The 21,935-nt window shown below is 45.9% G+C and overlaps 1 protein-coding gene across 3 annotated transcripts; it reads right to left on the reverse strand.

The window, feature by feature from the left end:
• Positions 1 to 2,614: 2,614 nt before the first annotated feature.
• RAB19 (RAB19, member RAS oncogene family) lies at positions 2,615 to 20,001 on the reverse strand. Of its 3 annotated transcripts, none has more exons than XM_059932626.1 (4): positions 19,879 to 20,001; positions 17,519 to 17,731; positions 15,664 to 15,847; positions 2,615 to 4,032 (listed from the first exon to the last, which is right to left on the reverse strand). In XM_059932626.1, exons 2-4 carry the CDS (start codon positions 17,717 to 17,719, stop codon positions 3,764 to 3,766), a joined length of 654 nt encoding a protein of 217 aa, XP_059788609.1. In that variant the 5' UTR covers positions 17,720 to 17,731; positions 19,879 to 20,001; the 3' UTR covers positions 2,615 to 3,763. The 3 variants fall into 3 exon arrangements, with proteins under 3 accessions (XP_059788609.1, XP_059788607.1, XP_059788608.1); XM_059932624.1 differs by having other exon boundaries at positions 19,862 to 19,954; XM_059932625.1 differs by lacking the exon at positions 19,879 to 20,001 and adding an exon at positions 19,161 to 19,303.
• Between the last annotated feature and the right edge of the window lie 1,934 nt (positions 20,002 to 21,935).

Below are 21,935 nucleotides of genomic sequence, written 5' to 3' on the forward strand. Positions count from 1 at the left end.
CTTTCTGTAGCTGCGGCAAGCAGGATCTACTCTGTTGCGGTGCACGGGCTTCTCATTGCGGTGACTTTTCTTGTTGCGGAGCACATGCTCTAGGCACGCGGGCTTCAGTAGTTGTGGCACGCGGGCTCAGTAGTTGTGGTGCACGGGCTTAGTTGCTCCGCAGCATGTGGGATTTTCCCAGACCAGGGCATGAACCTGTGTCCCCTGCATTGGCAGGCGGATTCTTAACCATTGCGCCACCAGGGAAGTCCCCCTTCAGCTTCTTTTATAGAGAGAGCTGCACAACTTTACTTTGAAGGATATTGAAATGTATGTGTGTGAGTTTATCTTGCGGTGAGTGTATTTTTGTGTGTGTAGAGGTTGGTGAGGAGTTAACATGATGGAGCCCAAATCCAATACTGGTCATTATCTGAGAGAGAGTGTAGCATAATTGTTAAGAGTGGGCTCTGGGGCCGGGTGATTTGGGTTTGCATCCTGGCTCTGCCACTTACTAGCTGTGTGACCTTAATCTCTCCGTGTCTCATAGCCTCATTCTTAAAATAGGAATTACATATAGTACCTACTTCAGAAATAGTTGACAGGATGCACTGAGTTAGTGTAAATAAAATGCTTAGGGAATTCCCTGGTGGTCCAGTGGTTAGGACTCTGCACTTCCACTGCAGGGGGCCCGGGTTCCTTCCCTGGTCAGGGAACTAAGATCCCTCAAACCACGCGGCCAAAAAAAAAAAAAAAGCCTGGTACAGTGCCAGGCACATAGTAATTGCCATATGTGTTTGCCATTATTATTACCGTAGTAGTACTATTACTGTTACTACTAACAGACCTTTTCAGTAATAGAGTGGGGAAGAGATTCAGGAATAATCTATGAACAATGAAATATTAATTGAAAGATTTTCTCATACATGGAGATGTACTTGACACTGGCAGATGAAATAGAGACATTCATAATCTTTTTTTATTAATTTTTATTGGAGTATAGTTGCTTTACAATGTTGTGTTAGTTTCTGCTGTATAGCAAAGTGAATCAGCTATACGTATACATATATCCCCTCTTTTTTGGATTTCCTTCCCATTCAGGTCACCACAGAGCACTGAGTAGAGTTCCCTGTGCTATACAGTAGGTTCTCATTAGTTATCTATTTTATACATCTATAATCTTTTTTTCTTCCAAAAATGTCCCTTTTGGAACTTAACTTCGTATAATTCCCTTGTTAACAACTCTACAATTTTGAGGATGTGAGAAAAGTGCCAGCATTCAGTTAACACAGAGCCTTCCTGGGCCATGGCTGTAAAGCAGCGCCTGCCTGAGTGAGCTTCACGGTGTGGTACAAGCCTGCTCTGAGCTTCAGGAAAGCCTGCGCCTCTTTTCAGAGCGGGCGTCTGTGCGCCCTCACCCAGGGAGGCTGCTCCACTCCGCTTGCCCTTTCCAGTGCTTCTGTCCCAGCACCGTCATTTCAACAGGAGCCCACGCTGGTTAATTACAGGTTGCTGGTGTTCAGGTGACCTTGTTCTCACGTGTGTACCCTGTTGGTAGGAATATTTTAATTCCAGATAACCCGCAGAGTGCATCATCCTAGAAGCTGATGAGGTTTTCGAGTATTGGTTGAGACTGATGTGCAGGTAAATGAAGGAGCATTGGTGTGAACCATTAATCTCATCTCCTGCTCAGCCTCTTGTCTGCACACTTTTTCCCTGATCCACTCAGTTTTCTTTCCCCTTCTTCTTCTTCTTTTTTTTAAAAAATATTTATTTATTTATTTGCTTGCACCAGGTCTTAGTTGCTGCAGGCGGGCTCCTTAGTTATGGCTCCCAGGCTCCTTAGTTGTGGCATGTGAACTCTTAGTTGCAGCATGCATGTGGGATCTAGTTCCCTGACCAGGGATCGAACCAAGGCCCGCTGCACTGGGAGTGCAGAGTCTTATCCACTGCGCCACCAGGGAAGTCCCTTCCTTCCCCTTCTTAATGAGTGCCTGCTCACTGCCTCCTCTGAAAATTGCCCAGTGACTCGGTACAGGTGTACTCCTGACCTGCCTTGTGAACTCCTGCTTCACATAACCCTTTCTTTAGAACAAGAATGTGTATGTGAAAAAAGGTTAATCTGCTTTGATGCATTTATTATTTCTGGCTTGTAATAGATTTCCCTCATGTTTCCAAAAGGTAAGTTGTTCGCTTCAAAAATAAATATATATTGCTGTGAATTAAAATGTAATTTATTCTCTGTGTTTACACTCCCATCCTCACCTAACCTCTGTATGGTAGTAGTTCTCAAGGTTTAGTGTGGGGAGAATCACCTGGCAAGCTTGGTGAAGTGTGGGTTTCTAGAAAGATTCAGTCAGTAAGCCATGGGTGTCAGGAATCCTAGACAAGCATCCCCTGGCCCCTGTCATAGGTGTGGTTGGGGAATTCCACTACAGAAAGAAGCATTGCTCTCTTGTACTGTCCAATGGGCATTTGGTGTGAGCCACACACATAATTTAAGATTTTCTAGTTGCCACATTAAAAAAAGTAAAAAGAAACAGCTGAAATGTTAATATATATTTTATTAACCTAGAATGATATTAATCTAAAATATCATTTTAACATATAATCAACATAAAAATTATTAGGAAGATACTTTACATTTTTTTTTTCATAATAAGTCTTCAAATTCTGGTATGTAGTTTACATTCAGAGCTCATCAAATTCAAATTAGCCAATTTCAAGTACTCAGTCACATGTGGCTAGTGGCTATTTGTTTTGTGCTGGTCTCAGCCTACAGATAAGGTGCTACAGCTAGAAATGCCTGGGGGGGGGGGACTCACCTGCACCCTGGGTGCGCCCCGGACAGACATTTCCTCTTTCAGGGCTGATGTTGTGGCTGGACCAGCACTTGCAGTTCTTATTAGGATTGTAAGACACCCTCAGCAGCAACCATCAGGGAGCTTTGCAGGCACAAGGGTTATGACTCACAGCTTCCAGAGGGTACATAGCACGCCCCGGCCATACAGCGAGGTCAGTATTGGTTTGATATTTGTCTGTGAGCCAATTTAATTTCAATTCAGAAATGGCTTTTGATCCAGCAGATAATTGGGTGTTTTAGAAAGAAATTGTAGGCATCTCACTCATCCTAGGAGGGTGGTCCAATCAGCCCAACTCGGATAAAGTGAAATCTAATTCTCTCTCCATCACATGGCTCCTGACCATTTGGCAAGACCGTATTTATGGTCTTTAGGTCAAAAAGCTTTGCTCCCCAAACGAAGACCCGAGGTGTGAATGTCAGGAAGCAAAAGTTAACAGCATCTGGCTCGTCATTGCAGGTTTTTTCCCCATCTTCCCACGCCCACACTGTTTTCAACCACTCTGCAATGTTCCAAACATCTTCTCCCCTCTCGTCTTTCCTTTTTCTATTTCTCTTTTCTTCTTTCCTTCACTACCCTCTCCTTCAAGTGAGAAGCAGAGTTCAGTAGAAAACAGCTGAAGGGTTGGGGAAACAGAAAAGGGGAAGATGAAGAGGAACAAATCTTGTCCTCCTACCGCTGGGCCTTGAGTCCTAGGAAAAGTCAAGAAAAACAGTGGTGTCCTCTGTCCTCAGAGTCAGGGTTTCCCCCTCTGGTGTGAACTGAGGCAAAAGGGTGCCCCCCCTCCCCCCAGGCAGGAAGGAGTAGGACCAGCAGCAAGTCCGCACTGGGGTCCGAGGTCTACTCCGCAGACACAAACAAGGCCGTCCGCTGCCCCTGGTTTCGGAGGTGGCCTCTGCTGGGTGCCACCAGCCTGGGGAACGTACTCAACAAGTGCACTGGCTCTTCTCCCTCGGCCCCGGGGCCGTGAGGACAGGACTGGACTCCAGGGGGAGGCTGCCCAGGGTGCCCTCCCCATACAAGGGCAGGCTGTGGCGGGCCATCAGCTCCCTGGCCATCAGCACGAAGACCTCGTCGATGTTCTTGGACTCCTTGGCAGATGTCTCCAAGACAGCCAGGAGGCCGTATTTCTCAGCCAGGGTGCAGGCATCCTCAAACAGAACGTGCCGTTTTTCCCACATGTCACATTTGTTCCCTGGGAGTGAGAGAGAAGCAAATATTCCGATGAGTAACTTAATCTGGTTTTTTAAAAGGTGAACTTGAAAAAGAACATTTTAGTTTAGCAATATGCGCACATGCATTTGTTCACAAATAGTTATTGATGGCAGAAAATGAACCCAGCGATGAATGGAAACAGAGCCACTATCTTTTTTTTTTTTTAATTGAAGTACAGTTGATTTACAATGTTGTGTTAGTTTCTGGTGTACAGCTAAGTGATTCGTATATATATATAAAATTTCAGATTTTTTCCATTATAGTTTATTACAAGATATTGAATATAGTTCCCTGTGCTGTACAGTAGGTCCTTGTTGGTTATCTATTTTATATTTAGTAGTGTGTATCTGTTAATCCTAAACTCTTAATTTATCCCTCCCCCACCTTTCTCCTTTGGTAAACATAAGTTTGTTTTCTATGTCTGTGAGTCTGGCTCTGTTTTGTAAATAAGTTCATTTGTATCATTTTTTTAGAGTCCACGTATAAGTGATATCATATGATATTTGTCTTTCTCTGTCTGACTTACTTCATTCAGTACAATCTCTAGGTCCGTCCATGTTGCTGCAAATGGCATTATTTCATTCCTTTTTATGGCTGAGTAAAATTCCATCGTATATATGTGCCACATCTTCTTTATGCATTCATCTGTTGATGGGCATTTAGGTTGCTTCCATGTTTTGGCTATTGTAAATAGTGCTGCTATGAACACTGGGGTGCATGTGTCTTTTCGACTCAGAGCATTCACGGAGCTGCTGTCTTAATTCCCTGTCCTGTAAGAGCATTAAGAGCTGCTAGGAATGGGCTGGAGGTGTGTGTTTTATTGCCCAGGACAGGTGGAGCCCCTGTATTTGGGGACCATCATTCCTGCCAAGTGTGACAAGGTGAAGGCTGGGCTGGTGACCCTCTCTGTCTTCTCTCTACTTGCGTCACATCTTTTTCCTCTTTTCACTCTTTTTTTTCCCAAGTGACTGTAGAGATGGGGCCTGGTCTCACTGAGGAGACTGTGATGAGATTTGTTGGATTGAAGGCGTGGAGTGAATAGTGAAGGACAGAGCTATAATTTACATGCAATAAAATGCACAGACTTGAAGCAGACAGGTCAATGAGTTTTGACAAATGTCTATGTCCTGTAACCGCCATCCCCCTCAAGACACAGAACATTTGCAATTCCCCCAGAAAGCTCGATGAGGGATTTTGCCAGCACAGCCCAGGATTTACTGTAAGAGGAGAATTACCCCATTTCTTTTCCTCCTCCTCCTCAATCCTACATTCATCTAATCACTGGACTTTGATCTCTCGGAGGCAGGAATCTAAAGGCGAAATTACTTTCTCACCAGGTTTGTTTCACTAGACATCAAGATTTATTACAAAGCTACAGTAATTAAGATGGGCTAGACCAGTGTTCCTTTATGGTCCTCATAGAGGGTCTTTTTAGATCTTTTTTCCCCCTAATTACACCTTCGCCTCTGAAAAACAGTAAAACTTCCTATTTGGAAAAAAAAATCTAGATTCACAGGAAATTGCACACACACACACACACACACACACACACACACTATATATATATATTCAGGGAGGTCCAGTGTACTCTTCACCCAGTTTCCCCCAATGGTAACCTCTTGCACAACTACAGTACAATATCAAAACCAGGAAATTGACACTAATACAACCCACAGAGCTTATTCAGATTTCACAAATTATACACACATTCCTTTGTGTGTATGCCTGTGTATGCGTGTGTGTGCGTATGTGTGCAATTTGATCACTTGTGTAGATTCCTACACCTACCAGTGCAGTCAAGATACAGGACAGTTCCATCACCACGAAGTGCTCCCTGTGCTACCCTTTACGACCTCCCACCAGCTCTAATCCCTGACCCCTGGTAACCACTAATCTGTTCTCCATCTGTATAATTGTGTCATTTCAAGAAAGTTATGTAGGGGCTTCCCTGGTAGCGCAGTGGTTAAGAATCCACCTGCCAATGCAGGGGACACAGGTTCAAGCCCTGATCCGGGAAGATCCCACATGCCATGGAACAACTAAGCCCGTGCGCCACAACTACTGAGCCTGCGCTCTAGAGCCCGTGCTCCACAACAAGAGAAGCCACCGCAGTGAGAGGCCCACGCACCACAATGAAGAGTAGCCCTAGCTCCCTGCAACTAGAGAAAGCCCACCCGCAGCAACGAAGACCCAATGCAGCAAAAATAAATAAATTTATTTAAAAAAAAGAGAATCATACAGTAGGTAGCCTTTGGAGATTGGCTTTTCTCAGCTCTTGAGAGCCATCAGAGTGATGTATGTATCCGTAGTTTCTTCTTTTTTATTTCTGAGTCATGTTCCATGGTATGGATATACCACAGTTTGTTTAACTATCCACCCATATGAAGGAAACTGAGTTGATTCTAGTTTTTTATTATTATGAATAGTGCTTCAGTGAACCTTTGTGTACAGACCCTACAGATACACTGTATATCTGGTCCTTTGGAGGCCACAAACCACTGTAATATCTAAAATATTTTTGCCCTCCAAGAGAATGCATGAAATAGACCAGTAGAGTAGAATAAAAAGCTCAGAAACAAACTCATGAATATATGTACCCTTCACAGAAAGATGGTGCCACAGAGCAGTGGACAAGATTACCTTTTTAGTCAATAGTACTGAGGCAATTGGATCTTTACATGAATAGTTACAAATTTTTGGCCCAGACCTCTCACTGTACACCAGAATCAATACTGGGTAGACTGCAGATCTAAATGTAAAAGTCATAATAAATTATAAACAAACAAACAAATACAGCAAGAAAGGGAGGGTGGGAGGGAGACGCAAGAGGGAGGAGATATGGGGATATATGTATACATATAGATGATTCACTTTGTTATACAGCAGAAACTAACACACCATTGTAAAGCAATTATACTCCAATAAAGATGTTAAAAAAACAAAAAACAAATACAGCAAGCAAGCTTCAAAAGATAATGTAAGGCTATGTTAATGATTTCAATTAGGGTAAATTTTCCTACATAGGATACAGGAAGCAATAATCATTAAGGAAAAGTTTGATGGATTGAAATATATTAAAATTAAAAATGTCTATTCATCAAAATACACCATCAGGAGAGTGAAGAGGAACTCTGAGAGTAAAAAAGTGAAAGATGAGGGACTTCCCTGGTGGTCCAGTGGTTAAGACTCCGAGCTTCCAATGCAGGGGGCATGGGTTCGATTCCTGGTCGGGGAACTAAGATCCCACGTGCCGCACGGCGCGGCCAAAACATTAAAAAAATAAATAAATAAAATTTAAAATAAATAAATAAAAGTGAAAGATGTATTTGCAACACATGCAATTGACAAAGGGCTCAGAGCTCCTTCAAGAGAACTGACTTCAGGGAGCATAGGTGACCCCAGCCCAGCTGCTACCCCACTGTCCTCCGCCAGCTGGTGCAGAGGCCCCAGCACAGGGAGGCACTAACGCAGGCCCCTGCTGCAGAGACCAGGGTTCCATTCCTCTATCAGGCAGCTTTGGTTCGGGGCTGAACGAACCTTTCTTAGACACCATCCTCCTCCCTCCCTTCTCTCCTTCCCAGGGGCAGGTCTGCATCACGTAGAAGACTCTCCCTGCTTCCTTCTGTTCCTTCCTCTTTACCCCTCACGGCCATTTCTCCCAATAAATCTCTTGCATGTCTATCGGATCCTGTCCTGACATCTTCCTGGAAGACCCGGACCAACATAGATTATTTCCAGAAAACATAAGGTACTTGTAGGGATCAATAAGAAAAAGACAAATGGGCATGAGAATTGAAAAGAGAATATCCAAATAGCTAAAAAGTGTATGAAAAGGTGCTTGACCTCAACAATGAACAGGGACCTGCAAATAAAAAACGCGAGTGATATCACGACACACTTATCAGGATGGAAGAAATGAAAAGATCTGATAATAGCAAGTGCTGGTGAGGATGTAGAACAACCGGAACTTGCAGACCCTGCCGGCGGGAATATGGAGTCTGAGATGATCTTACTGGAATTGCAGGAATATGCAGTTCTGCTCTCAGGTGTGTACGCAACAGAAACGTGTGCCCATGTGCATCAATAAACATATACAAGGATGTTCAGAACAGCAATTTTCCTAATCGTCCCAAACTGAAAAAACTCAAATGTCTATCACCAATAGAAAGAAGAGAGACTTTGCAAAGGAAGATTATACAAATTATGCAAAAGAACAGGTTACAGTTACATGCAACAATGTGGATGAAACTCATAAACTCCACGTTGAGCCATAGAAGCTTAGACATAAAAGATATTTGTGTCGGGACTTCCCTGGTGGTGCAGTGGTTAAGACTCCGTGCTCCCAATGCAGGGGCCCGGGTTCGATCTCTGGTCTGGGAACTAGATCCCACATGCATGCCGCAACTAAGAGTTTGCATGCCGCAGCTAAGGAGCCGGTGCAACCAAATAAATAAATAAATAAATATTTAAAAAAAAGATATTTGTATGACTCCACTTCTGTAGAGTTCAAAAACAATAGCAAAACAAAACTGCAGCATTTAGTGATGTGGGCTTAGGGGGTAAGATGATATTGAGAAGGAAGGGAGTGATCACTATGAAAAGCATGTTGTGTTTACCTTGGGGGGAGGAGAGGGAGTAATTGGGAGGGGCATGAAGGGGAGACTGAAGGGAGGGTGCTGGCCATATTCTCTTTTTTGACCTGAGGAGAAGGGTGTTTACACAGGTGTTCTCTTTGTGATAAATCCGTGTTGATGTACTTCTCTTTAAACATGTCCCAATAAAAAGGATTGGGGAAAAAAATACTTTCTCATAGTGACAGTCACTAACCTGCTCATTGACAAAGCTAGACTTAGATCATAATTATCCCCAACTAAGGTTAAATCCAAGAATTTTTTCAGTGGACATTACCCCTTCTGGTACTGTGGTAGGCTGAAAAATGGTCCCAAAGATACCAGGTTCTAATCCTTGGAAACTGTAACCATTACCTTATTTGGAAAAATGGTATTTGCAGATGTGATTAAGTTAAGGACCTTGAGATGGGAGTGGGGCATGGGGAGAGGAAGATATCTTGGATTAGCTAGGTGGGCCCTAAACATAATCATGTACAGTATCCTTTTAAGAGCCAGGCTGAGGGAGACTTGAGTACAAACATTGAGGATGTGAAGATGGCAGACACTGGAGTGGTGCGGCCACAAGCCAAAGAATGATGGCAGCCATCAGAAGCTAGCGAGGCAAGGAACAGTGTCTTCCCAAGAGCCTCCAGAGGGAGCGTGGCCCTGCTGACACCTTGACTTCGGCCCAGTGATACTGAGTTCAGATTTCTGGCATCCGCAACTGAGAGAGGTCAAATTTCTGTTGTTTTAAGCCGCTCTGTTTATGGTAATTAGTTACGGGCAGCCACAGGAAACATTCAGGTAGTACCTTCAAGAGAACTACACGCATTTGTATAGCTAGTGAGGTTTAAGCTGGGGACAAAGCCCTGCTTCTTGGTTGGTGGGGGAAGGGATGCTGTGGAAGTAGGAATCCCTGAGCCGGAGTCTGGTCTCCCGCTCTGCATTCCTCACTTTGGTCTATGGGGTCCTGGGCCGGGTTGCATTTATAATCTGCTCCTCCCAGCTGCCCCATCACCGCGGCAGATTAATAGCCCTGACTCTGCGCTGTGCAGTCTCCCCAAAGCTGGTAGCTGCGCACCTCAGGATGGACCCGGACACCTGGTGGAAGGGAAAGAAACCGTGTGCTTGCTACACGGAATCCAAGTCCTTGCTTGCTAAGTGCTCCGTGTTGGGCACCCAGAGAGATATGGGAAGGGGTCTTCATCTTGTCAGGGAGGCATGAGAGACACACAGACAATTAAATAGCTATACAAGCATTTGCCAGGCGGAGACGGGTCAGGAAGTACTATATACTAAGGACCAGGTGAGTGGTACGAGTTGTTAGTAGTACAGATGCACAATCCCTTATCTGCCTTTCCCAAATCCGAAACACTCCAAAACTCCTAAGTTTTTTGGTAATTCATCTGACAGTAAAATCTGCCCTCAACTGGCCATTTGAAGTTTTTATTCAACCTGCTTTGTACAACTGTTCATTCATTTCACTGCATAAATATTAATGCATTTGACCACAGGGCATTGGCCCAGACCCTTAGGGTATTACGTAACATAGAATGCACCCTTCTAAGATCTGCCAAATTCTGAACTGTGAAATCTTGGGTTCTAAGAGCTTTTGCTGAGAGATTGTGGACCTTTAAATATAACAGGGGTTTAAGTGGAAAGTTTGCCCGAGATCCTAAGGGGACAAATAGCAGATGCCAAAGAATGTTAAGAGACAGAACAGCCACATAACCTACAAAAGGAAATTGGCTCCCAAACCCTTACTCTGAGGGAGTAAGAAGAGTTAAGAAGTTAGAAACAGAGCAGAGGGGGATGAGAAAAAGATAAGAAGCAGCCATCTCCAGGGGAAAGCAGGGCACCTTGTGAATGATGTTCAGGAATTTGTGCATTATCTTGGGGGTGATGGAGACACCGAAGGTTTTAAACAGAGGGACAGGGGCTTCCCTGGTGGCGCAGTGGTTAAGAATCCGCCTGCCAATGCAGGGGACACGGATTCGAGCCCTGGGCCGGGAAGATCCCACATGCTGTGGAGCAACTAAGCCCGTGCACCATAACTACTGAGCCTGTGCTCAAGACCCCGTGAGCTGCAACTACTGAGCCCGTGTGCCACAACTACTGAAGCTCACGCACCTAGACCCCATGCTCTGCAACAAGAGAAGCCACTGCAATGAGAAGCCCGCGCACTGCAACGAAGAGTAGCCCCCGCTCGCCGCAACTAGAGAAAGTCCGCGTGCAGCAACGAAGACCCAATGCAGCCAAAAATAAATAAATAAAAATAAAATTAAAAAAAAATTTTTTTAAATAAGTAAACAGAGGGACATTACTGAGGAGCTGGGTTCCCTGTGAATGGCTGGAGGGGAAGGAACAGGACAAATCAACGCACAATCGTCTCTTTGATTTTGTACGGTGGTGACATGGCCTCTAAGGGCTGGGGTAAACTTTTGAGGAAGAGCCATTTGTGTGAAGAACCATGGAGACAGAATGGAAAATATGGGGAAAGGGGCAGGGACACTTCTGTGAGGGAACAGCACAGGTAGCGATCCCAGATTAGGGCGAGGAGGCCACTGACAGTAAACAGGAAGACCCGTGGTGTCAGCCCCTGGGATTGGATGCGTCATAAGCGGGAACACTGGGGACACGTCCTGATCATCTCTGGGGGCGTTTCTAGAACCAGTTAAGAAGTGGGGCAGAGACGTTTGTTACAACAGACAGACGAGGGAGTAAATATCAAGCAAAAGTTGTGAGATTCATGGAAATCCCACCACATCTTGGCATTTGTTCCCCTACTCTGCCCCACCTGTTTCTGCAGTAGGGGGAGGAGGAGTGAAGGACAGTGCTGGTGGGGGGGCGGGGCCAGCAAGGGGCGGGGCCAGCAAGGGAGGAGAAGGCGGCGGTGGAGAAGGGGTGAGCCCTTCCAAAGACAGCCCAGAGGGGATGGCTGGGCAGGGTGGCTTTGCATGGCAGCTTTCAAGGTTCTTCCGCTTCAACGTTTCCTGGGAAGCCTGTGAATTTAGTGGAAGAGGGATCCAACCCACCTTCCTGGGTAACCGCCAGTGAGATTAGGACTGCGTAGTTCCCCTCAGCGGGATGCAAGGGATTCACACCCAAGCTTCCTTGCCCTGGGAGCTACTATTGGTGGGGTTCCCACCTTCCCTGCCGGCTCAGCTATGTCCCCCCTCTCCTGGGGAGGCCCTCTGAGCCCCTCGTTCAGCAGGGCAGGACAGCTCCCCTGGATTGAGGTCTCAGCACTGTGCTAAGTGCTTTATATGTTACCTTGTTTGATCCTTTCAATTCAACAATACCTTTGAAGCAGGTACCAGTTTTATAGATGAGTAAGTAGAAATTTAGAGAGAGGGATGAGACCAAGTTCAGACAGGAAGGACAGAGAGGGAGATTTGAACCCAAAGCTGTCTGACTGCAAAGTCCAGGCACTGGAGTGAACGAGACATTGCCTCAACCAGAGCTTCAGGGGGCCTCCGGGGCGACTGTCGGCCTGACCAGCTACTGGAAAGTGGTTGGACAGGAACTGAACCACCCGGGGCTCTGATTCAAATCCTGCCTCACCTGTCAGTAGGTAACTCGGCTGAGCTCCTTGGCAGGATACTTAACCTCCAGAGGCCTCGGTTTCCTCAGCTGGGAGACGAGGATGGTCGTCTCTGCTTCTCAGGATGGTTGTGAGGATTAAATGAAGGGACCCAGGGGCAGACTCAGAGTGGAGTTTAGTAAATGTCACCTGTCATCACATCTTCTTGTCACCCCTCCTGGTCCTCACACTTCAGGAGCAGCTGTTGTGAAGGGTGTCAGGAACCTTGGCCAGTGTTCTCCTCGGTGCTTCGAAGAAGTGGTTATTGAGGAAGAAATACAGCTCTGTTGGGGGTCAGTGTTTATTTTTATAACTCTGAACTCTGCCTTTTTCTTTTTTTTAAAATAAATTTATTTATTTATTTGTGGCTGCGTTGGGTCTTCGTTGCTGCATGCGGGCTTTCTCTAGTTGCAGTGAGCGGGGGCTACTCTTCGTTGCGGAGCACGGGCTCTAGGTGCGCGGGCTTCAGTAGTTGTGGCACGCGGGCTCAGTAGTTGTGGCTCGTGGGCTCTAGAGCGCAGGCTCAGTAGTTGTGGCTCACGGGCTTAGTTGCTCTGTGGCATGTGGGATCTTCCCAGTAGCTTAGTTGCTCTGTGGCATGTGGGATCTTCCCAGACCAGGGCTCGAACCCGTGTTCCCTGCATTGGCAGGCAGATTCTTAACCACTGCACCACCAGGGAAGCCCTGAACTCTGCCTTTTGAAGAAGTGTTCTTTATATCTGAAGTGAAATCAATAAAGTTTCTGGTCCCAGAAGGGACCTTTGGCTGAGAAGTAACAAGAGAGAGGAGGCAGCTCACTCTTCTCCAAAAAGACAAGTCGCTTTCCATGTGGAGGCCGTTTCCCACTCTCACTAATCTCTCCTGGTTTCTGCCATGAGGGAAAAGACACAGCCCCTCTGAAAAAAGGGGCTAAGTTTGAGGCGCATTTTCTTTGGCAGCTGGCTGTGGATAGGGAGCTTTTGATCTGATGCAGCAGGAAGGAACGAGCCCCGTCTAGGCTCTTGGAATGACTTTGATTCTTAAGTTACAAGAAGCAGAATGAGTTACAAAGCAGCATTCTCTTCAAGGCCATGCATATGATAGGGGCTAGACTGTGACTTAAAACGGCAAAGACAGGGAAAACATGGTTCTAGAATAACAAGTCCTTTTTTGGAATCGCAATGGTAATAATAAATGGGCTAGATGTGCCAACGATGTGTGCCAGTGACCTCTTCTGTGGACCGTCTGCAGCCCGGCTATGCTTCCTGTCACTGCCTCCCGCCTCGGGGCCCAGCTGCTTGGTCCAGGGCAGGCACCTTACCCCAGGCCTGCCTGCCGTGAGGTTGGCCAGCAGCCTGGGCCAGGCTTTGCCATGAGAAAGAGGAATGGGGCGGGACTTCTCTGATGGTCCAGTGGTTAAGACTCCACGCTCCCAATGCAGGGGGCCTGGGTTGGACACCTGGTCAGGGGACTAGATCCCACGTGCGTACTTCAACTAAAAGACCCTGTGTGCTGCAACTAAGACCCAGCGCAGCCAAATACATAAATAAATAAATCTTTTTTTAAAAATTAAGTATTAAACAAAAGGAATGGGACAATGGGATTTCCTTTCTGAGGAATGTGAGCTAGAGGGTATGAGAGAATGAGGGATTTTGTGGCAGGAGCAGGCTGGGGATGATACTTTGAGGAACCCAGGAGGGAGGGTTCAGTGGGAGAGAGCGCTGCAGGCCCACAGTATCCTGAATGTAAGAAGCAGCTCTGAGAGAAGACATAGATACACAGTGGTGGAGGAGGCTGGTACACAGGGCTGGTACACAGAGCCCAGCCCTGAGAGGAGGGTCCCCAACTTCCTGCTTGTGATGGGTGGCCTGGTTCCACTGTGTCTCCCACTCTGGCTGGGCTTGACTGCTGGTTTTTCCTAGGTCCCAGGGACTTGTACCCTCACCATAAGCACCCCACCCCATTGTTTAAGGAACACAGATGAGTTAGTTCCCTCAAACAAATGAACCTTCTAGAAACAAATCCCACACCTGTTATGAAGCACCTACTATGTGCCAGGCACTGTCAAGTGATGTATACACATTATCTCATCACATCTTTACAACAACCCTAGTGAATACTGATTGCATATTATAGATGAGGAAACTAAGGCTCAGAAGGTAACTTACCTTCTGATATGCAGCTAGGATATGCCTGTCAATGGATAAATAATCCATTAAACATGGTATGTTTAGCTCTCAGTCCCACAGCAGCTGTCTAGACCTGTGCTCTGCAAACTTTAATTTGCATATGAATCTCTCTAGGATCCTGTTAAAATGAAGATTCAGATTCAGTAGGTCTGGAATGGGGCCTGAGATGGGGCACTTTTAACAAACCCCAAAGTGATGCTGATGTCGTGGATCTTTAGGGCAGTGAAAATACTCTCTATGATATCATCATGGTGGATACTTGTCCTTAGACATTTGTCCAGACCCACAGAAAGTACAACACCAAGAATGAGCCATAATGTAAACTATGAAGTTCAGATGACTAGGATGTGTCAATGTAGGTTCATCCTTTGTAACAAATGTACCACATTGGTAGGGGATGTTGATATGGGAGAGGCTATGCGTGTGTGAGTACAGGGGGCATATGGGAAATCTCCGTACCTTCCCAATTTTGCTGAAAACCTTAAAAACTGCTCTGAAAAAATAAGTCTTAATACAAAAAAAAAGAAAAGGAAACCTAAAACCAAAAACCCCAGTGGTGCTGATGCTGCTGGTCCGTGGACCACACTTTGAGTAGCAAGAACCTAAACCAACTTGCCAAAATTAAGCAGCCACCTGGTAAACATTAGCGTCCTTAGGAGGGGCACTGCTTGCAAAGCTAATACTATAGGGAAGTGACAGCACGTTACCCGTTTCTGAATGCACAATGGGACGGCACGTATTTCAAGCTGTGAGTTCACTTTGTATAGTTGAAGTTGCGGTTAATTTTGACGTTGGCTTGCTGTTAAGATTTGCTTAGCATCTTAGCAGGTGTGACAAGTCATTCAAGAGTGTTGTCAGTCATAGTCATCTGAGTGGCTCCTCCGGGGATTAAGAGCCATCTGACACTGTGAGGCTCAGACTACAGAATACTTCCTGTGTAGTCTGTACAGACGTGTGTCGAATCAGCCAGGGTGTACCTTCATCTAGATGTCTGGCCCCATCTCAGGTTTTTGCAATGAGAAACTCTAGGGTGGGGCCCTGGAATCTGTATTATTAACAAGTTCAAACCACCCCACTCTCATGCTCAAGTGAACCTGATGGGAATTTCTGGCCCAGATGTTTTCTGAGGTCCCATCCGCCACATGCACTTTTATGGCTTCCTGTCCCACTGCCATTGGAAACACAGAAAAAACTGAGCATGCGGGGTGGCGGGCAGTCAAGGAAAGCGAAACACTTTGAAATCAACCTACCAATCAGCATGATGACCAAGTTTGCCGCCCCGTATTTCTCTATCTCATGAATCCAGTGAGGAACAGACTCGAACGTGGACCGCCGGGTGAGGTCGTAGGCAATGATGGCCGCGTGGGCACTGCGGTAGTAGCTTTGGGTGATGGTCCGGAAGCGCTCCTGGCCTGCAGTGTCCCACACCTGCATCTGGAGAAGGGCAGGAAAGGGGGTCCGCATCAGGAGTTCCCACCCCTGATGGGAACTTGCTCGCCTAAGTCGTTCCCTGGGTCTCACTTCTAGAGATCCAAATTCAGGAGGCCTGGGGTAGGGCCCAGGGATCTGTCTTTTTTCAGTTGCTCCCCAGGGTAATCTGGATGTGCTTTCAGGTTGGGGGCCGTCACCTAAGGTGCCCTTCAGTGGGAGAGGCGGATCCAATGTCCTAAGGTCTGGTGTTCTTTTGCCTTCCTACCACACTCATCCCTTCGTCCAGATGTTGGGCTTTATCTTTTGAGTATGTCCATTGATGTTAATGCTGGAAAAGGTGATAGCGTTGAACTGTTTGGATTTTAAAGGACCATTTGGCTGTTCATGTTTAGAAGTGTTATCATAATACTACCTTCCAATTACCGTCCCAGGCAGTGGCATCAATTTATACCCCCTCCAACAATGTCTGAGGGTACCTGTTTCTTCATACTCACATTATTTATAAAATTTATTTTTTAAAGAAAGTTTGCAAACATACACAAAACTAGAGAGAATAAAACAGTGAACCCTCATATGTCCATATAATTATCAAGATTTTGCCACTCTTGCTTCATGGAGCCATTTCTGTTGATTTCTTTGACGTATTATTTTAAAGAGAATCCCAGACTTCATGTCGTTTCATGCCTACTCCCATCAATATACATTCCTAATAAAAATGGACATTTTCTTATATAACCGTAACACCATTATCACTGCTAATAAACTTTTCAATAACTCCTTAGTATCATCTAATACTCAGATCATATTAAAATTTCCTGATTGGCTCCAAATGTCTTTTTTTTTAGAAATTGCACTTTTGTTTGATTTAATTAAAAAAATTTTTTTAGCTGCACAGTGCGGCACGTGGGATCTTAGTTCCTGGACCGGGGATCAAACCTGCGCCCCTGCATTGGCAGCGTGGAGTCTTAACCACTGGCTTGCCAGGGGGGTCCCTCCAAAATGTCTTTTTACTATTGTGTTTGTTTAATAAGGATCCCATGCAAAATCCATTTATTACATTTTCACCAACACCTTTTGATCTTTTTTGATCAAATGGGTAAATGATATTATCTCACTTATTTTAATTTCATCTCTTTAATTATGAGTGACAGTGGGCACCTTTACTTTTTCACATAAATGTATGAGCCAGTTCATATAAAATTTGTGAAGTAGCTGTTTTGTCTAATCTGTGGAGTGCCTACTTTTTGTATTTGGTTGTTGGTCTTTTCTTCGATATTTATCAGAGCTCTTTTCACGTCAAAGAAATTAGCTCTCTGTCAGTTCCATATTTGCAAATGTTTCTTTCCAGTTTGTCACTCATCTTTGACTTTGTTTATGGTATTTTTGAGTATGTAGAAATTTGACCTCTATATGATCATATAGAAGAGTATTAATTTGACCTTTAAATAGTTAGATGGAGCAATATTTTCCCTTATGGCTTCTGGGTTCTTGTCTTACTTTAAAGCCTGATTTCTCTATTCCTCAATGATAAAAATAAATACTCCCATGCTGTTTTTTTTTCCTGGTACTTTAATGATTTCATATTTTATATTTAAATCTTTCACGCCTCAGGCATGTGTTTCGGGGTTAGGAACCATGGCTAAAAGAGGCAGACCCGCCCCGTCCCCCTCTGACCTTCACTTTCTTGCCGTTGATCTCCAGGGCACGCACAGTGAAGTCCACCCCAATGGTGTTCTGCTGCACCTCTGTGTAGACCCCGGACGTGAAATGCTGCACCACACACGTCTTCCCTACATTGGAATCCCCGATGAGGATGATCTTGAACAAATAGTCAAAGTTCTCATCTGCTGCCCTGGCTGAGCTGGAGAATTGCATTGCTCTTGCCGCCTAGAACAGATCAAGGAAGAAAAGAAGGAATTCAGTCTCTCTTTAGTGCAGCCGTCCCCAACCTTTTTGGCAACAGGGACTGGTTTCGCGGAAGACAAGTTTTCCTCGGACGGGGTGGGGGGCCAGGCTGGTTCAGGAGGCAACGCGAGCGACGAGCGACGGGGAGTGATGGGGAGCGATGGGGAGCGATGGGGAGCAGGGTGAAGCTTCGTTCGCTCGCCCGCCGCTCACCTCCTGCTCTGTGGCCGGGTTCCTAACAGGACTGGTACTGGTCCACGGCCCGGGGGGTTGGGGACCCCTGTGTTAGTGAACAGCTACCAGGGGCCGGGAACTATTCTTGGCACTCGGGATTCAGCACAGGACAAGACAGAGGGAGGTCACTGTTTTCCTAGCACTGCCATCCTCGTGGGACAAGGACGTTAATTACTGGTCAGGTAAGAGGGAGCTGCCCGCACAAACCCCACCTGTCCTAGGGGAGTTAACATTACTTTAGGGGTGACCTTGGAATGAAGAGGTTCTACTGCTGTTCTCTGCTGGGCCCAGGACACAGTCAACACTCTCAGATGACAGCATTGACTGAGACTTCCCTGGCGGTCCAGGGGTTAGGACTCCACGCTTCCAGTGCCTCCACCGCAGGGGGTGGTGGGTTTGATCCCTGGTCCCGGGAACTGAGATCCCACATGCCTCGGGGCCCAGCAGGAGTGTTTTACCTGCCAGTCATCAGGTGGGAGACATGCCTAGCTGTCAGCCTATCTCCATGTCACATGGGGGGAAGACAAATTACTGGAAGACTGAATGGCCAGGCAACCAGCAGCAAGCATCAACGAGACCTGACAGACAAGTCAGTTTCAGGAAGAGTCACATAGCCCTTTTCTTCTGGTTGGCACCTGCTTTTTCTTGTCCTGGAAATTATGATGCTGAGAATATTCAAAATGAAAGCTGTGGGGAATTCCCTGGCGGTCCACTGGTTGAGACTCTGCGCTTTCACTGTCAAGGGCCCGGTTTCAATCCCTGGTTGGAGAACTAGGATCCCACAAGCCTCGAGGTGCAACAAAACAAAACGAAACAAACAAAAAAACCCTGTGGTTCGAATGTTTGTGCCATACTCTACCATAGGCTGGAAAAGAAAGTTTCTCATGACAGTGTCTCCCAAACTAACTGATTATCAGAATTACCTGGGAAGATAATTAAATATATATATATTCCTGGAGCCCATCTTAGGTCTGCTAAATAGATTTAAAAACATGCACACACTCCCAGGTGATTTTGATGACTAGCTAGCCTTGGGAAGTGTTGACCGACACAATCACCCATCTGAAACCTTATTCCCACCTTCAGTGTCTCTGCTTAAATATCCACAGCATCTCAGATCACAAGGAGCTCACTACCTCCTGAAAAAATCTATGTTGTGTGCACAGCTCTAACTTACATGGGGTTGAAATCTATCTCCCTGAGGTTTCCATCTGTGGACCCTCGTGCTACATCAGGACTCCTATTCCACATGACAGCACATTCCTACTTCACAGCCCAGCAGATATTTGGAGCAGCACCCATGTCCCCTCATGGCAGGTATACCCGGGCCCTTCAACTGTTCTTCGGTTGTGTTGGGTCTCCTCGTCAGATGTCTCTTAAAAATACAGGAAACCTTATTTCATTTGATGATGAAACTTGATGTGCTGCAAATTGTTCCTGCCTATGACACCCTTCTTGATTTCCCCCAGTTTCGGTTTTTGGTTTTCTCAGAAGTCATAGAAAAGGACAAGTCTGTATCATCACACAAATTAAAATCTGTACGTAAAAACCGCGAGCTTTAAACAGGTGGAGGATCCTCACTTCTCTTGGACTCCTCTGAAATCACTGTGGCTAAATGATCCAGCAGACACGAGACATAATCAAACAACTCTTCCCCGGGCTTTTCAAGTAAAGAAAGCCATTCCACTTCCGGTGTCTTATCCCTGTAATTTGAGCTGAAATCTTACTTCCATGACCCCCCCCCCAACCAAGTAAGTCCTCAGGGTTTCCACAAAAGCCCCCTTCACCTCAGCCTACACGCCCTGCAAGGAGAAACAAGCGATGCCCACCCTCCAACACCCTCCATCCTGCATCCTGTAACCTGCACCTGTTGCTTACCTGTCTGGCTCTCTCACCTCTGCCGGGGGTAGGTATTGTTTGCTCTTTCTCCTGGTTTTCCTTTTGGTCCTCCGTGCCCCTTCTTCCTCCTGTCTCGAGGTGTGGTGGGAACTGTAGTTCTGTCCCCAGGTGTCAGGTTTGGTGGCCTGAGAAAGTGAAAGGAAAGTGTCAACCCTCCCTCCCTCCGCCTCCCCCTCCCTCCCCATCCGGAGGAGCTGCCATTGGGTACAAAGCACAGGGTGAGGCCACACTAGGTCACCTTTCCTCGGCTTCTTAGCCTCACATGTTATCCAGCAAACCCAAAATGAAAAGGACCATCTAGCTACCTCAGCCAACACCTATTGAGCCGCCCTGCTCTTTCTTTCAGCTCACATTCTCTTAGGTGGCCCTTACCCCCAATTTTTCCTGGTGTCCCCTGTTTGGCTGGGGTGGGGGTGGCTAGTTGAAGGACAGCAACTTAAAGGAGGAGACAGATCTGGGTTTTGAGTCATTTAACTGTTTTGTGGACTTGAATAACCTTTCCTGAGGAGCCACTGAGAGAAAGGAGGTGATCCAAAGAGAAGATTAAAAAACTAAAACAACTTTGAATTTGCAGGGGAAGAAAGAGCTGAAAAAAAAATGTTTCCTTCCCCCCACAAAATGTACCCCAGAACCAAGGTTACTTTCTAGGAAGACCTGGAGTTCGTCAGTCCCTCATGCTGGCAGGAGAAGCGTGGAGCTGAGGTGAAGTTTCCTTTTTGTTTTTTCCCCACAGAGTCTGGAAGAGTCACTGCTTCTAGCATGGGGACCAGATCAGCTCCACTCTGTGGAACGTGCTGAGCAGGCAGTTAAGCTATAGGCACAACATGCAAAACAGAAACATCCCGACTGATAAAATATTAAACTGGTGTAGTGGTTTCAGACTGTGGGCTGAGACCCATTAATGAGTCATGAAGTCAAATTTAGTGGGTTGTAACCAGCGTTTTTACAGAAAAGATTAGGAAAACAATTCAGAATGCATTCCATGGAGTAAGAGTATTGTTGCGTGAGCTGTTTGCATCAGTTGTGAGCAGGCACGTGTGTGCTGGGGGTGATGTAAGATGTATTTCTTACTGTGGGTTGAGGCCTAGCGCTGAAACAGAGGACAATTTACTCACTACTCAAGAACATTTCTCCAGAAAACCTGTAAATGATGATTTATCTTACCCCAAATTCCATTTACACATCACTTTCAGGAACCTCTCTTTTGGGGAGGATAAACCCAATGTTGGCAGGTAGAGCAAGAAAACAAAAGACACTGCCAAATACTACTGCTGCATACCGTGCTTTGTTGTTGTTGTTTTTTTAAAATCTTTATTTTATTTAAAGAATCCTAGTTCGCATTCAGCATGAGGGATCTTAGTTCCCTGATGAGGGATTGAACCCGTGCCCCCCAGCAATGGAAGGGCAGAGTCCTAACCGCTGGACTACCAGGGAAGGCCCTGCAGACTGTGCTCTGAAAGCCACAGTCATGCGTATGCGGCTTGAAAATGAAATGTAGGTCAAGAGCCACGACAAATGTATGGGCAGGGGCAGGAAATAAAACCCGTGAGATGTGTCAGTGAGGTTAGGTGTCAAAATGTTTTCTTCTTCTGGTAATGATTACTGATAAAGAAAAAAAGAAAAAAAAAACCCGAAACCAAAAAACCCCAGCTGACTCAGACTTCACACTTGGATTACCTGAGAACTTGCCTGAAGCGGCTAGTGTCTGCCTGGCGATGTAAGGGGGAGATTCCTTTCTTCCTTTGCTACCTCTTAGCGTGTTGCCTGTGATGTGCGTCACAGTCTGGTTCAAAGCGTATTCAATAATAAAACTGTTTTCTAATCTGCTATCTTTGTGGACAGGTTTTCTGGGTTGAAAGACTTAAATTTTTTTTTTTTTTTTTTTCCCTATTAGTTGAAAGAGAGCCCAGGAGGGCAAAAGACCCTTGTTCAGAGTCATGTGTTGTAAGGCCTTCAGTTTTTGCTTGAGGCTGCCAGGATCTTAACACTCATTTATTTGGGTGATGGGGGTGGGATGTACAACAGTGAATTATACCGACAGACTAATAATCCT

Source organism: Balaenoptera ricei, chromosome 9, assembly GCF_028023285.1.
Source record: "Balaenoptera ricei isolate mBalRic1 chromosome 9, mBalRic1.hap2, whole genome shotgun sequence".
In the NCBI taxonomy this organism is placed as follows: domain Eukaryota; kingdom Metazoa; phylum Chordata; class Mammalia; order Artiodactyla; family Balaenopteridae; genus Balaenoptera; species Balaenoptera ricei.

Coding starts and splice junctions, on each gene's coding strand:
- RAB19 (XM_059932626.1), bottom strand. CDS start 17,719: ATGCAATTCTCCAGCTCAGCCAGGGCAGCAGATGAGAACTTTGACTAT. Junction 15,848..17,518: donor TCAACGGCAAGAAAGTGAAG/GTCAGAGGGGGA, acceptor GCCCTTCTCCAG/ATGCAGGTGTGGGACACTGC. Junction 4,033..15,663: donor CTTGGTCATCATGCTGATTG/GTAGGTTGATTT, acceptor TCTCACTCCCAG/GGAACAAATGTGACATGTGG.